Raw genomic sequence first — 17,423 nt, 5'->3', positions numbered from 1 at the left:
CATTTAGACAGAGTTTCAAAGACAAAAAAAAGCTAAAGGAGTTCATTACCACTAAACCAGTATTAAATGAAATGTTGAAGGGTATGCTTGAAAAATGAAGAAGAAGAAGGAGGAGGAAGAGTAAGAGGAGGAGGAGGAGGAGACGAAGAAGAAGGAGAAATATGAACAATAAAATGGCAATATATACATATCAACAAGTGAATCTAAAAATCAAAATAAACGAACAAGGAATCTAACGAACAAAATAAACTCATGAATAAAATAGAACCAGAGGCATGGAAACATGGAACAGACAAAAAAATATCAGAGGGAAGGGCAGGAAGAGATTAACCAAAGAACATATGCATATATGCATTACTTATGGACATAGACAATATGGTGGTGAAGGCCTGGGACAGGGCTAGAACCAAGTGGAAAAAGGTAATGGGGTGGGGGAAAGGAGGACATCTGTAATACTCTCAACAATAAAGACGTAAAAATAAATAAGTAAATAAATAAATAAATAAATAAATAAAGTGTCAGCATGAATTAGAAGTTATAACATCCCATCAAATCCTACTTTAAAAATTTGTATTGCATGATATACATAAGGGCGTGAGCTAGTGTGGTGGTATAAGACTACAAAGGTTTGTTGCAATTTCTAAACTTGTGTCCTTCCTTCCCTCTCTCTTTCTCTCTTTCCTTCTCTCTCTCTCTCTCTCTCTCTCTCTCTCTCTCTCTCTCTCTCTCTCTCTCTTCCATTCTGTGACCCCCCAACATTTACTTTTCTTCCCTGCTTAAAATTATTTAGATAAAGATATATATCCTAAAGCTCAAAGCACAAATCTTTCTGGTCTTATATTTGCTGCTCCTTCATCCAGACAACCTCTCCATTCCCAAATTTCTTTGTTATCTCTATGGGGCTTCATAGGCTTCTTCTCCCTGATTGGTCTTGTTCTCTGTGGCCCCACAACTTGAATTTCCCGCACCCTTCATTAATTGAATACTTAACCCATTGTTCAAGACCCAACTCAAAAGGCATCTCTTTGGGTGAAGATATTCTTATTTCCTCAGTCTGAGTTAGTGGTCCTCTCTTCTTTGCCCTCTTTAAATAAATTCCACAATTACAGCTTTTATCACATTCTTTATAATTAATTATTGGGTGATTTGCCTGTGTTCTTCACCACAAAGAAAGCAACTTGAGTGAAGGGATTATTTATTTTGTCTCATATTTCCTCTAGCACAGCAGTTCTCAACCTGTGGGTCGCGACCCCTTTGGGGGTCGAATGACCCTTTCACAGGGGTTGCCTAAGACCATCAGAAAACACATATATAATTACATATTGTTTTGTGATTAATCACTATGCTTTAATTATGTTTAATTTGTAACAATGAAATTGGGGGTCACCACAACATGAGGAACTGTATTAAAGGGTCATGGCATTAAGAAGGTTGAAAACCACTGCTCTAGCAGAAAGCACAGTAGCTCACACTTAATAGGTCCTTAATATTGACTGAATGAATGGAATTGAATAAATAGCAAATTAGAATTTAAAAAACTAAATATTAAAAGGGGGTTTTAAGGCCCAGAGGTGATATATCAAATTATTTAATTAGCTGATTTCAGGAAAAGATATAAATACATACACCAGTTCATTATAAAATAGGGTTTCCCCTATTGTTCCTCGTTCCCTGTGACCTTCCCTATCCCAGGCAGCCTGGACACTGCATCCTCAGTGACACTGCTTCAGGGAAAGGATGACACAGCAGAACACAGATAACAAAGAGTCCATTCTTAGCTTTCAGGTTTCAAAAGCTAAGGACGAGGACCTGGCAAAGGCAAAAGATTTAGAATATACACTCTGAGTAAGTTTCTCTTACTTTAGCTACTAAAGAAAGTTTGCCCAACTTGGGAGATGGTGACAAAGAGAGAGGGAATAAATAAGGGATAACTACTAGAAAACCAGATATGAGATAAAACACAAGTTATGAAATTCTGTACATTTGAATGAGGATATTAGTGTAGAGAAATCAAACACTTCCCCCACCATATACCTTTTTATCATTGAGTGTAATTTCACATTTATGTTCTTCAGAATTATGTGGATTTACACTGATATTATTGACTATTTTCTCTTGAACCTAATGAAAAGCCCTACAACTGAAAGTAGTATTAATGGTGCAATAAAACTATTTCCAATGGACTGTAAAACACTTTAAGATGAATCAATATTAAGTTTGTCACGGATGAATTATTCCAAGTTTTTCTTGCTGATTTTAAAATGCATCATTTAAGCTACTAATATAATAGATATTAAAATGAAAAAAAATACATGTAGTATTTTAATGAACAATAAATGTTTTGAATAGTTAATATATGTATATGGTATAAAACAACGTTTTTAAAAAATGTAAATATAGCAAAATGTAAGTCTCTCTTCCACTCCTTTCCCCAACTATCCATTTTCTTCCTGGAAGCAGCCATTACTGCAAGTTTATTAAATAAATGGATCTAAAAATGAAATCATAATGGTCACCATTTATCGAGCACTTACTTTGTACCAGGGATCATCATAACAATCATATGAGACAGGTACTACTATTATCCTCGTTTTACAGATGAGAAAACTGAGACATATGAACATTAGGAGCATTTTGTAGGGTCACACTTTGGAGGTGGGAAAGTTGTGTTGTTTTTTGCTTTCAGGGATGATGCTGTCCCCCTTAAGGACAGCGGAGGTGGGAAAGTTTTGATTCAGAAAAGGGCCACTGCATATATAGTGTACACAAATAGGTACTATACTAAAGAGAATAGTTAAGAAGAAACTAGCTGAACTAGAGTAATAGTTACTAAAATAATAGAGATTTGATAAAACTTAACAATGATACCTTTAAAACATCTTTAGGCATTAAGAATTACTTTATTTGCTTATTAAGTAATGGATATTGAATACCTGCTGTGTTCCAGGCACTGTAAACAGACTTGCCATCCTCATAGAGCTTGTCCAGTGAGGGATGCAGACAAGTGAAAGCAACTACAATACTGTGTGGTATATAGAACTGGAAAGTGCATAACAGCAATCTAAAATATGTGACACTGAACCAGGACCATGTGACAGATGGGGGGGGGGGGGGCGGGGAACACGTTAGTGGAGACTGAAAAAATAGCAAGAAAACAATTGTCCAGTAGGAGATTGGGAAAGTGGTGAGGAAATCGCTATAGAAACTGAAAAAATAGTGACCCATGTTATGTGAGGGTGAAAGTATCACCTACAGAAACTTGAAAGATAGTCTACCGGGTAAAAAGGGCCACGCTACCCACTTACTTGCTGGACTTTTGGATTTGAGTGAGGAGATTTCCAAGCAGAAAACTGAGAATCACTTTATTTACTTACTAAGTGACTAGAGGCCCGATGCAGGAAATTCGTGAAAGGGGCTCAGCCCTCGTGGCCCTGGCTGCCTTGTGGCCCCAGCTGCCTCGCTCCCCCACCCCCCCCCCCACCCCCCACTGGTTGTTCAGGAAGGTCGGTCCACCCCAGTCTAATTAGCATATTAGCTCTGTATTATATGGGAAACATATTGAATACCTGCTATGTCCCAGGTATTGCCATCTTCCTGGAGTTTTTCCAGCAGAAAGTTGCTGAAATATTAGGACCTTCAAGAAAGAAATGGATTTAGAAAAGAACTGCTCGATTTGTAAGCAGAATTTAGAGAAATTATAGAGGGGCTAGCATTTGTCAACCTGGAATGTAAATTATGTCTTTTTACAGCTTCTCAAGCAAATAAAGGAGTCCAAAATTAAGACATGGCCTAAGGATAAAGGTCAAATCAAGTTATGGCTATAAAACAATTTTTTAAGACTTCTAAGGAATTAAATCGGTGGTTTCTCAGCTGAACAAAATTGGTTTACTGGAAGCTTAAAGATGTAGTCCCACAGAAACCTGATCCCAAAGTAGCAGTCAGTTTTTTTGTTTTGTTTTTTGTTTGTTTGTTTGTTTGTTTTTAAAAGAAGCCTATCTTGAAAACATCTGTGGGTTGGCTTCTAGATCATGGATTGAACTTTAATCTAATTTATAGAAATCCCCCAAAGTTCTTAAGGGAATAGTACTAACAAAAGTACTGCCAGCCTAGACCAACAGGGGCTGTGACTATTCAAATTGGAAAGAGGTTTCTGGTCCCTAACTTTAGCCAGACAGGAACAGGCTGAGAAAGTTGCTCAAAGGACATACAGGAAGATGAATTGGAATTGGATATTTGGCATTTTAAGTATCTGTAGGATATAAAGGAGGAGAAATCAGAGGAGTTGACAGATCTGGACTAGAGATAAAAATTTGAGTGTCATTAGCAAGTGGGAAAATACAAAATGACAAATACAAACTTTCAGCCATGGTTGAAATATAGGTAAAATCTGGTGACCTTCCACTTCACAGTGTTATTCAGTGAGAACCCTTAATAGAAGCAGAAAATTGTTGACATGAGTGTTTTTGAGGATGCAAAGCCCTGAACTACTTTTACATTGTCTTACCAGTCAGGTTCCGGGGGGGGGAGGGAAGTAGAACAGAAGTAAATTAAAATTCAGTCTTTAATGAAAGGAGTATTTTTTAATAGTTTCCTGATTTTTAGAGAGAGAGACACGTCGATGTGAGACTGAAACATAGATCGGCTGCCTCCTGCATGTCCCCCACCAGGGATCAAGCCTGAAACCTTTTGGTGCACAGGACAAGGCCCAGCCAACTGAGCCACACCAGCTAGGTAGGGCTCAAAAGAGTATTAACAAAAGTGTGGGCAGAATTGATGGGACAACAGAATATCAAGGCATTGAGAGACTTGCAACAGTGGGAAATCATTATTACACCTAGGACTAAAAAGTCAAGAGTAAGAAGCAGTGTTAATGGAACCCAGGGGAGGCACTGTCCTACAGAACCTGTAGTTGGGGAGGCATACAGCAATTGCCAGAGATCTGGCCCTGAGCAGGCAGGGAGCAGGAAGAAATTCCTGGGCCTTGCTGTCCTGTGTTACACCTCCTGCTGGTATACCTCCCATTGGATAAGCCAAAGTAGCACAGGTGATACAGTCCTCAGAGGACAATGTCTCAGGGCATAAGGCAAGAGAGACAAGGGCAGAAAACATATGTAGATGAGCAAATGGAAAATAACTAGCACAGGTGTTGGCATAAAGAAGATTTAAAAATATTTATAAACCACATATCATAAATGCACAAAGAATATATAGCATGTATATAGATGGCGTGAAAGCCATGTTCAATATATGTATAAAGTTTCTGTATCTTATGAATCACTGGACAACCGGCTAAGGATTTCTAATTATAAAAGGATTATCTTTGCCATCATCAAAATCTCCTTTGAAATGTAACATTATCTCAGGTTGCTAGATACTACAAAGTTTGTTTTCCATATTTATTAGGATATGTATTTATATACTACATCAGTAATGCATGAAATTATATCTGTTAGGATGTTTGCGGCAAGATTTGACTCCACACATCTACCTTGTAATATGTACTCAGCATTGAGATGACTAAGAAACTAACTATAAACCTAGTAACTTTGTTCTGTCACTCCACTGGTATGTAATTGGCATGAAATAGATTGTCAGGATTCATTAACACATTTATTTTGGCATTCTCCTTATTTTAACAAGACAATCTTGTGATTCCAACAACTTCATGTCTAAACACAATGTCCAGTATTTTTCTTTCATGATAAGGATGATAATTACAGTCTTAGGAGCTAATGACATCAACCATAGAGTGCCAGCAATGAGAAAGAAAGAGTGCCTAGGAAACCCTGAGGAACATCAATATGTAAGGGAAATATAGACTATAGTGTAGCTTGCAGAAAGACTGAGAAGGATGAACCGAAGACATAGGAAGATTGTGGTATCATGGAAATCTAGTGAAAAAAGAAGCGGTCCATATTTTAAAATACACAGTGATAGCACTTCCAGTGAGAGCCATAGGAGCAGAAGCTAGAGTGCTGTGGGTTGTAGAATGAATGAGACATAAAGAAATAAAAATACTAAGTATGGGCAATGTCTTAGAGAGGCTTGACTTTGAAGAAAAGAAAGATAGGCTAGTACAGTGGTCGGTAAACTCATTAGTCAACAGAGCCAAACATCAACAGTACAATGATTGAAATTTCTTTTGAAACCCAGATTTTTTAAACTTAAACTATATAGGTAGGTACATTGTTATTAACTTAATTAGGGTACTCCTAAGGCTTAGGAAGAGCCACACTCAAGGGGCCAAAGAGCCGCATGTGGCTCGCAAGCCGCAGTTTGCCGACCACGGGGCTAGTAGATGAAGACGGGAGGAAGGTAGAAGGAGGGATTTTTTTTTTCAGTTTGGTTTAACTTAGTTGTTTTTAAACTGAGAGCATTTATCATGGTTAAACACTATTGGAAAGAAACCTGTAGAGTGAGAGAAGTTGAATCTACAAAAAAAAAGAGTTATTCAATTAATGGAACATGGTGTCTATTACAAAGTAAGTGCTCAATAAGTATTTATGAAGTAAATGAGTGGTTCCCTGAGAAGACAGAAGGTCAGTTAATCCAGAAACCAGATGAAAGAATCATCTGTAGTCAGGAAGCAGGATATCTCTTCCATAAAAAAGGCAAAAAGGAGGAAATAAGTGTGGATGAAGGTCACTTGGTAGATATGGTGTCAAGAACTTGAGAGGGTCCCATCAGATGACTTCTGTTTTCTCTGTGAAATGGAAGATGAGATCATTTGGGGAAAAGGAAAAAGGGATAGTAGTTTGGAAGGACTGAGAAGAATAAAAAAGGTTTATGAAACAGTCTCTTGTTCTGAAAAAACGCTTCAGAGAAAATCCCCGTTAAGCAGCTGCCAGCCTCTGCGATATGTGTGGTGGCTGGTGAAAGGAGTGATCTGTATACTTCCAGGACTGGGCCTCATACTGAACCAGATGAACTCATCATCACTTGGCACCCTTTCCTGTACCTTCCTCACTTGAAACTCTAGGCCATGATCTTCAATACCTGCTCTCTCCTTTGTTTTCTCAGCATTGTCCCACCAGATTAGTCCCTTCCCACAGAACTTGAGTTGTCTTCAGGCAGAGAAGCCAGGCCCATGGAGTCTGTCCTTACGCCCCTGCTCCAGACTCCCAAGGGTGTAAGTCCCTCCACTTTCTCAGATGACTGATAGTGAACAGGCCTTCTCCATTTGAGATGAGATCTTGCTGAAAATATAGGAATATTACCTGTCTATGGCCTCCATAAGGAAACCCCATCAGGATATAACACAGAAAACCTAACACCCCTCTGAGAGAGAAAATAGTTATAAGATGGGTGGTTTTGTTACACTATCAGGGGAACTATTAAACATGTATAAAGATAAATATTACCACACATCACAAACATTGAACAGAATGATAAACTACATGTTGATTTTAGTCATTATCTAACCAATGAACAGTATGTAAAGTATTTTCAAATTAAATTTATTGGGGTGAAATTGGTTAATAAAATTATTTAAGTTACAAGTATATAATTTTATGGTACATCATCTGTATATTGCATTGTCAAATCTCCTTCTGTCACCATATATTTGACCTTCTTTACCCTTTACTACCTCCTCCCACCCGTCTTTCCCTTTGGGAACCACCATCATGTTGTCTGTGTCCATGAGTTTTTGTTTCCTTGTCTTGTTTGTTCATTTGTTGCTTTCAGTTTTATATCCCACATATGAATGAAATTATATTGTTCTTGACTTTTTCTATCTGATTTTGCTTAGCATGAGATTTTCAAGATTCATCCATGTTGTCCCAAATGGCAGTATTTCATCTTTTCTTATGGTTGATTAGTATTCCATTGTATATATGTACCACATCTTCCTTAACCAAGAGAAATAAATAAAAGGCATCCAAATTGGGAAGGAAGAAATAAAATTATCACTTTTGGCAGATGACATGATTCTTTATATAGGAAACCCTAAAGACTGCACCAAAAACTATTAGAAACAATCAACAAACATAGTAAAGTTTCAGGATACAAAAATCAATGTACAAAAATCCCCTGCACCTTATATACTAACAATGAAATTTCAGAAAAAGAAATCATAACAATTCCTCTTGAAATTGCAACAAAAAGAATAAAAATACCTAGGAATAATCAAAGGGTGTAAAGGACCTATACACAGAAAACTACAAAACATTATTAAAAGAAACTGAAGAAGACACAAAGAAATATATAAAGTATTTTTTATAAACTCTAGGGAATTTTAAATCACTTCTCATAAAAATTTCAGAGGATGCACACAAACTTATGAATAATATATATAGCTTCATAGAAAACTTTGCCAAAGTAATTGATTACCTAGTAGTGAGACTACTTAAGAGAAAATACTGAAAAGGGTAGCCTAGAAAATTTATTTTAAGCAAAGGGGTGAGTGGGGGATGGAAGAAACAAAAAATGGTGACTGAGGAGTTAAAAGTACTCCAAGAAGCAGTGGGACTGCCTCTGATAGTTACCAAAGTTTCTCATCACATTGCTCTCATATGTATGGAATACGTTATTTAGACCAGACAATATTTTTATAATTATGGCTAACTATAGAGAAGAATTATTAACCTGCTTTGTATTATTAAATTCAATATGTACCTTTGATTTCAACCAAACTCCTCTTTCAGTTAAGCATTGTGATATTTGTTTTAAAGTAATTCTCCCTTGTTCAGTAATCCATTGCTTTCATTAAAATAAAAGGCAGTGAGAGGAAGATTTTTGAAAGAGGAAATTTTGCCTGGCTAACATGGCTGGTGGTTGAGCATTGACCTATGAACCAGGAGGTCACAGTTCAATTCCTGATCAGGGCATATGCCTGGGTTGTGGGCTTGATCCCCAGTGTTTGCATACAGGAGGCAACCAATCAATAATTCTCTTTCATCATTAATGTTTCTATATCTCTCTCCCTCTCCCTTCCTCTCTGAAATCAATAAAAATATATTTTTTAAATATATTTTATTGATTTTCTACAGAGAGGTAGGGAGAGAGACAGAGAGCTAGAAACATCGATGAGAGAGAAACATCGATCAGTTGCCTCCTACACATCTCCTACTGGGGATGCGCCCGCAACCCAGGTACATGCCCCCGACCGGAATCGAACCTGGGACCTTTCAGTCCGCAAGCCGACACTCCATCCACTGAGCCAAACCGGTTTCGGCAATAAAAATATTTTTAAAAGAATTGTAGCCAGATGTCATGCAAAATTATAGGAAAAAGAAGAATGGGTGTCAGAATAAAATCCCCACAAGATGAAAAACACTTCAGAAAGACATACCAACAAATCTAATATTTCAAAATAAGCTAACAGAAATTGAGAAAAGTATAGAAGCCATGAAAGAATAACATAAATCCACTTAAAAAAAAAAAAAACACTAAAAAAATAGCAAAACCAGAGTCTGCGGTCATAAATCGAGGAAGCAGCCAAGACCTTTGCTGAGTGTCTCTCTGCCACCTCTTCCTTCTGTCCCTTCAAACATCAGCTTGAGCCTATTATTCTCCCGGCTAACTTCACCTCGTCTGGCCTTTAGCATCATGGACATGCAGTGGTAGATTAAGCACATGATGGCTTTCATTGAACAAGAAGTCAATGAGAATGCAGAAGAAATAGAAGTCAAGGCAATGTGAAACATTAGAAAGGTTATCTTGAGACCTGCCCCACGCTGCTTAGGAAGGCGGAGCCTCGGAGGGAGACGTCGGGGCGGAGCGCCTGACAATGCGCCCCATGGCCGAATCTGCTGCCCAGCTGTCCCCGCGGGCGGCAAGGCCCCGGCCCACCACGCCTCTCCAAAGGCCGCAGGTAGGCTTCAGGGCCTCTGCTCACGTTGGACCCCGAGAGCCGGCCCCTCCTGAGTGCCAGACTGAGGCGCGCAGGGCGCCCCCCCGAGAGGCTCCCCAGGGCAGGAGAAGGCCGAGCGCGCCCCCTGCCGCCTTGTGCCTCCCGGGGAAGACCTGCGGCCAGACCCCCAGCTCCTTGCCCTGCGGCCGGACCCCCAGCTCCCTACCCTGGCATTCTAGGTCCCCTAGAATCTAGGGTGTCCCAGAAGGGGCTGTGCCCCGGTGCCGGAAGTCAGTCCATCCTTGCTGCTCCCCTTCTTAGCACTATGTGTTTTAACTAAGGTCACCTCTCTGAGAACGGTTGTTTCCCCAGGTGGGGATTTTTCCCTGGAGTTAGGGAGGGAATAAAACCCCTTAACTAAGTGCCAGGCGGGTAATTAATCACTTTAACTACAAACAATCACACTTAAGCTACATAATCTTTACTTAGGATAATCTCCTTCAGTTACTTCCTTGTAGCTTAATAGAACAATAGAGTAACCTTGGGATGGAGATAAGAAACGCCCTAACCTTTGGAATAGAATTGATAGGATTAAAATCAACTGGTATAAATACAGATGTAACAAGACAAAAAATAGAACTTGGCTGGAGATCCTGGCTAGAGAACCTGACTAGGCTGCTGATCAACTGAACGCTGTCTCCGTGTCATTCCTTCTTCACCGACTCCATCCACACCTTTGGGAACCCCTGGACCTGCTGGGGCTGGACCCCAACAGATGGCGCCCAAACAGAGACCCTTAGGTACTAAACAGACAAGTACCTTGAAACAGGAAGATGCTTCTAAAAGGAAAGCAGAACTAGAAGAGACTGTGAGAAAGAAGATTGAGTTTGAGAGAAAAGCTCTATATATTGTTGAACAGCTTTTAGAAGAGAATATTACAGAAGAATTCTTAATGGAGTGTGGGAAGTGTATCACACCTGCTCACTACAGCGATGTCGTGGATGAACGTTCTATTATCAAGCTCTGTGGTTATCCCTTATGTCACAAGAAGCTAGGAATTGTACCAAAACAGAAATATAAAATTTCTACCAAAACCAATACAGTCTATGATATTACTGAAAGAAAGTGTTTTTGCAGCAATTTTTGTTATAAAGCATCTAAGTTTTTTAAAGCACAAATTCCTAAAACTCCAGTATGGGTTCGAGAAGAAGAAAGGCACCCTGATTTTCAGCTGCTACAGGAGGGACAAAGTGGCCATTCTGGAGAAGAAGTACAGTTATGCAGTAAGACCATTAAAACATCAGATGTTGACAATCCTGGCCATACTGAGAAGCAATATAAATCTAATTCTTCTAGCATTCATAGTGATAGTAGCAGTGATAATGAGCAAGACTTTGTTTCCTCCATTCTACCAGGAAACAGACCAAATGCAACGGGTATAAGGCAACAGCTGCACATAAAAAGCATCATGAAAAAGAAAGCTTGTCAAAAATCTAACTTCAAGCAAAAAGACAAAGAACAGGCAGTAATAAGTATTACTGAGCAGTTAGGCAATTGCAGATTAGATAGTCAGGAGAAAGCTGCTACTTGTGAACTTCCTTTACAGAAGGTAAATACTCAAGTTTCTTTAAATAATCCTTCTAGAGAAAACTTAGATGCTTCAGAAATTCCTGAAAATAAATACAATAGTTCAGAAATAACTTTAGTAGGCATAAGTAAGAAAAGTGCTGAACATTTTAAGAGGAAATTTGTCAAATCAAACCAAGTTTCTAGGTCAGCTTCTAGTTCAGTGCAGGTGTGTCCTGAAGTTGCAAAGGCAAACTTACTTAAAGTTCTGAAGGAGACTTTGATTGAGTGGAAGACAGAAGAAACTTTGAGGTTTTTGTATGGCCACAATTATGCTTCTGTGTGTCTAGAACCCTCTTCAGTCCCTCTGGTTAAAGAAGAAGAGCTTGATGAAGATGACATAAACTCTGACCCAGATAGTCATTCCCCCACCTTGCGGGAATCTCAGGACAGCTTGGATGAGTCTTTGCCTTTCAGGGCCTCAGATACAGCCATTAAACCACTGCCAAGTTATGAGAGCTTGAAAAAGGAAACTGAAACATTAAACCTAAGGATCAGAGAGTTTTATAGAGGACAGTATGTTTTAAATGAAGAAACCACCAAATCACAAGATTCAGAAGAGCATGATCCCACCTTCCCACTGATAGATTCAAGTTCTCAGAACCAGATTAGAAGACGCATCGTACAAGAAAAATTGAGTAAAGTATTGCCTGGACTTTTGGGGCCTCTTCAGATTACATTAGGAGATATTTACACACAACTTAAAAATCTTGTTCGAACTTTCAGATTAACAAATAGAAATATTATACACAAACCCGCAGAATGGACCTTAATTGCTATGGTGTTGCTGTCATTACTGACGCCAATTCTTGGCATTCAGGAGCATTCTCAGGAAAATATGGTGTTTACACAGTTTCTAGCAACCCTGCTTGAAGAATTACATTTAAAGAATGAAGACCTTGAAAATTTAACCATCATATTTAGAACCGGCTGTTAAACAGAGTGGTGTACTTCATGAAGAATGAATAGAAAATGAACTGTACACCATTTCTAGAATTCTGGTCACAATAATGGTCTGGTGATGACTGACAGCTAGCTTTGTTCCAAGAAAAACCTTTACCTTCTCAGATTTCAACCCCTTCTCTCCCAGCCCCAAAAAGTGACCAAGTAAAGGATAAATTCAAAAAATAGCCTCATGAGACTTGATGTACACACATGCTCGTGGGATTCCAGTTATGAATTGCTGCCATCCCCCTGTGCTGCCCCAGTGGTTTTCTTTGCAAGTGCTTTTGGAACTAAGAAGCTAGTATCTTGGATTAACTGATGCCTGCTAGTGCTTTCTGATTACTTGCATTCTGTTTGTCGCTTCAAAGGAAAAGTAAGGACAAGACTGTTGGACCAGTATTGCAGTTCTGTAGTGTCATTTCTTATAAAAAATGAATTACCAAAATTCATATATTTAAAGCCTAACACCGTTCTAATAAAGGCACAGATTTCTTTTTAATATTTGTTTCAAGCTCTTTAATCTTTATGTTAACTAATCTATTTTCTTCAAATCTCTGCAATAGTTCTTTAAAATCAAACAGTTGGTTAGCAAGCTGACTTTTTTATGTGCTCTAAACAAATAATTGTGAACTTTTCATATGTTGAGTGCTTTCATTTTGATAACTGGATCTCCATTTGATATTTCATTTGTATAACTCATTTGCAGTCTGAAAATTTTTTTAGTGCCAGTCTCTGACATATCATGAAAAGTTAATTTTCTTTGCATTTAAAAATCTCTGGATCATGAAGAAAACGTGATGAAAATAAATTAAACTGAATTACCTTAAAAAAAAAAAAGGAATTTATCCTTTACTTGGTCACAGAGTGACTTCCCAGGTAGAGGGGAACCATTATTCCAACAAGGATATACAAGTCCTTGCATCCCTGGCTATAAGACATAGGATTTTTATCTGAAAATAAATGAATATTTAAGAAAATAAAAAAAGAAAGGTTATCTTGTGATAACAGGAAGACTGAACGTTATAGAAAATTATGAAAAGAAATGTAGTTTATATAGCAGAAGGAAATTCAGATGTCCATCTTTTTTTAATTTACCTTTATTATTGAAAGTATTACAGCTGTCCCCCCTTGTTTCCCCCATTGACTCCTTCCATTCCCCTCCCAAGCCCTCCTCAGGCCTTCACTGCACTATTGTCTGTGTCCATGGGCTATACATGTATGCATATAAGTTCTTTGGTTAATGTCTTCCTGCCACCCCCACCCCTTCCTTCCGAGATCCGTGTATGCATGCTTCCATGTCTCTGGATCTATTTTTTCCAGATGTCTATCTTGATGAACCAAGCAAGTTCGTAAGTCCTGTGAGAGAGAACTCAGGGACATGGACAACAGTGAGCCAGAAATGACCTTATCACATACCTAAGTAAAGCAAATGAGACACTCAGCAAAGTGATTGAAGATACAACCAGGCACTGAATGCTAGAAACATTGGTCCTCCAGGATTTGTACTAGTTGCTATTGTCCCTAATGACTAACTATTCTTGCAGGAATCAGGACCTCCTAGATAAAGCAAAGGTACAAAAGTGATCCCTATCATCAAAATTGACACCAAAAAAGATGCTGATGTCTAAATTGATCAGGAGGCCCACCTGTCTGAGTCAATAGCTGGCATGCTGAAGTCCATAATGGAGAGCACAAAGTAAGGTACAAATGCTACAGTTTTTTTATTTTTTAATAAAACATGGTAAATTACCAGGATTAAAAAAATTATAGAAATTTTCACACACAAAAATACAGTGGCATAATGAACCCAAATATACACACCACCCAACTCCAACAATTATTCATAAGTGGTTAATCTTTCACCTACACCCCCATCAACCAGCAAGCTCCCCAGCTGATTTGTACTCACCTTATAGTTTGAACAACACTACCTCAAAATCTTCTCTCTCAAGGGCATAATCAGTTTCATTCATTCAATAATCTTGACTCTTGGTGTACACGTGGGACAATGTAGGCACCAAGTATATGATTGATGAATAGTTAAATGTCTATACCAGAAAGCAAGGGTTTTTCCAAACAGTCCCCCTCCCCCAGTGGGCGGCATTTTTAGCAAGTGAAAAACACTCTCTTTCCTCATTCCTCAAACTAAGTAAACTGTGTGTCTGGTGGGAAGGGGTGGGCATGCGTTGGAAGGAGACAGTGAACAGAGTCTGCTTCTCTGAGATTCCCATTGGCCCTGCATTCCTTTGCAGACTCCTATGGGCTAGAATGCTCATTTCTGTCTGAATTCCTCAAACCTGTTGCCTGAATCATCCTGGCTTAGAATCTGAAATCTCCCTGCATCCTGCAGTTGTGCTCTTGATAATAACGGTCCTTGAATAGCACGTCTGAAATATTCCTTTGCCCTTTCCCTTAGTACAGAAACGTGAAACATAGTAAGGCATGTAAGTTCTTTTCTTTAACAAATGTTCTTCATATGCTGAAATAATAACTAGCCAAAGATTAATAGCTACTTTCTCCTATAGCACTTGTAATCCAGAAGTGCATACATCAAGATCAAGTTAATCAAGCTATGCAATCCATCATCCTTAGTATGTCTGTGTGCTATAAAATGGTGGTTAAATCAACTGCTAGAATATCCCCCCTATCAAATATAGGCCTGCTAAAGTCAGCACACCCTTTGAAGAATGACACGTGAAATAGTAAAATTCCATTTAAATGATGGCGCACATAAGTTTCTTATTCAAACTTAAAAAATTTTACTTGCTTATTTTTTAATGTGTTTTTATTGATTTTAGAGATGAAGGGAGAGGGAGAGAGAAACACTGACTGCTGCCCTCCCATACGCACCCTGGGAATCAAACCCACAACCTGGGTTTGTGCCCTGACCATGAATCTAACCGGTGACCTTTCCATGCACAAGACGACACTCAGCAAACTGAGCCATGCCAGCCAAGGCCAAACTTAAGCTTTTAATACTTAAATTCTAAAATACTTGATCAGTGAATTCTTGATCAGTGTAGTAGAATATATGGGCTAAATTTATACTAGCATCATTCATTCCATGATGAATATAAACGGTAATATCAATAGCACAAAAGCAGGTATACTGTTTCTTTAGGCAACATGTAAGAAGCTTATAGCAAGTTACCTCCAGAATTTTTAGTTAAGTTTAATTATTCCTGTGCTGAAAAGAGTTAACATAGTAGTCCTGATTGCTTATACTTAAAAAGGCCTGCTTGTATAAAAGATTGGCCCCTGGCTGGCATATGGGAACTTGGATTCAGGTGGGTTCCCACCATTCACTGATATGCTTGACTCTTTGTCTAAACTGTTTGTACAAACAATATAATTTATGCAAACTCTCACATTCCTTTTAGGAGACTGAAATTGGGGTATGTTCCATGCAAAGGGTGTCTATATGATCAACACCCAATAAAAACCCTGGGTGTTGAGTCTCTGATGAGCTTCCCTGTTTGGCAGCATTTTCCACAATTTGTCACAACTTGTTACTTGAGGAATTAAGCACATCCTGTGACTCCACTGGAAGAGGAATCAGAAGCTTGCATCTGGATTACTCCAGATTTTACCCCAGATGCCTTTTCTCTTTGCTGTTTCTGCTTTGCATCCTTTCATGGTAATAAATCATAGCCATGAGTATGACTACATGCTGAGAGTCTGGGAGTTATTCTAATGAATTACCAAAACTAAGGGTGGTCTTGAGCACTCCAATCCCCAAATCTATTTTGAAAACAATCACTTAATTGGAGGGTTACAAATCTGCACCCTGTAAGAAATGGTTTATAAATGCATTGCTAATGAAAATTTGGGGATTCCCTAAGCATTTAAGTTAAAAAAGAAATATAACAACTTACTGTAATTATAACTTATGATTTTGGTTAGTGTTGTAACATAGCAATAGAACTCTTAAACCAGCACACAGCTACCCCGCTGCAGACATTTTCAAGTCTCCTTTGCAGTGGTGGCCACATGAATAGGTTCTGGCTAATGGGATGTGAGCAGAATGAAGTGTGTAACACCCAGATCATAGGTTTATATGGAAAAATATGCCCTTGCCATTCCCTTTCTCTCTTCTGCTGACTGATATGTAGACTTGGTGATAGAAATGGGAGCAGCCATGTTCTTCACCAGATGGAATCCATAAAGAATCCGGAGCCCTCGATGACTTCCAAAGGAGAGCCACCACATCAACTCTCTTACTTCGCCCACCTCACTAGGAAGATACACCCACTTTCATGCATCCATGATCCCACATGTATTATTTTGCCCTGTTTGTCAGCTGGTTCAACTGTAAACTGAAGCCGTAATAACATTAACCGAGTCCATGTCATCTTTCTCACCAATCCTAAAACATGGACCAGGTTTTGTGGTCTGACCTATATCAGCAACAGACCTTTTCCTTTCAGACCTCAAAGTGCCCTCACCTCCCCCAGTTTTATTGAGCTATAACTGACATATAACATTGTATTAGTTTAAGGTACAGCATAATGATTTGATATATGTATACATGGTGAAATGGTTGTCACAATAAGTTAACACCCATCACCTTGCACTGTCATAAATTTTTTTTCTTGTGACGAGAACTTGTAAGATTTACTCTCTTAGCAACTTTCAAATAGATAATACAATATTGTTAATTATAGTCACCATGCTGTACATCAGACCCCTAAAATTTTAATAATCTCAAAATCTAAAATACAGAGCATACCTAGCATCCAGATCTTGCTTTCTAACACCATTGTCCAATAAAAAGAACCAGGGCTCCTGGGAAAAATGGCTGACTCTAGAACCAGGACAGAAAATATACAAATGAGCCTAGAATATCTTGTAGTGTCAAGTGACGGAAAGTAGGGAAGTCCTCAATAAAAAAAAGGGGGGGGCAATGTTAAAGGGGCACAGGAGCCAAATAAAAGAGCTCCCAAAGGTCAAAATTGGAATGATTTGAGCAACAAGAGGATTTAATTATAATTCCAAGTATAAAATAAATATCCATGAGTTCATACTGATATAATAATTAGTAATTGTGGAAGAGAAATAC

General features: G+C 38.6%; 1 protein-coding gene across 1 annotated transcript; it reads left to right on the top strand.

The window, feature by feature from the left end:
* Positions 1–10,547: 10,547 nt before the first annotated feature.
* LOC118651951 (putative RNA polymerase II subunit B1 CTD phosphatase RPAP2) lies at positions 10,548–12,356 on the top strand (the record flags this gene model as incomplete). Its single annotated transcript, XM_036301680.1, has 1 exon — positions 10,548–12,356. A coding segment is annotated over one exon (1,809 nt), but the record flags the coding sequence as incomplete, so codon positions are not given.
* Between the last annotated feature and the right edge of the window lie 5,067 nt (positions 12,357–17,423).

Source organism: Myotis myotis, unplaced genomic scaffold (genome assembly GCF_014108235.1).
Source record: "Myotis myotis isolate mMyoMyo1 unplaced genomic scaffold, mMyoMyo1.p scaffold_m19_p_3, whole genome shotgun sequence".
NCBI classification, from domain to species: Eukaryota; Metazoa; Chordata; class Mammalia; order Chiroptera; family Vespertilionidae; genus Myotis; species Myotis myotis.
The sequence above is the reverse complement of the archived record's forward strand: the minus strand, read 5'-3'. Positions and strand labels throughout refer to the sequence as shown.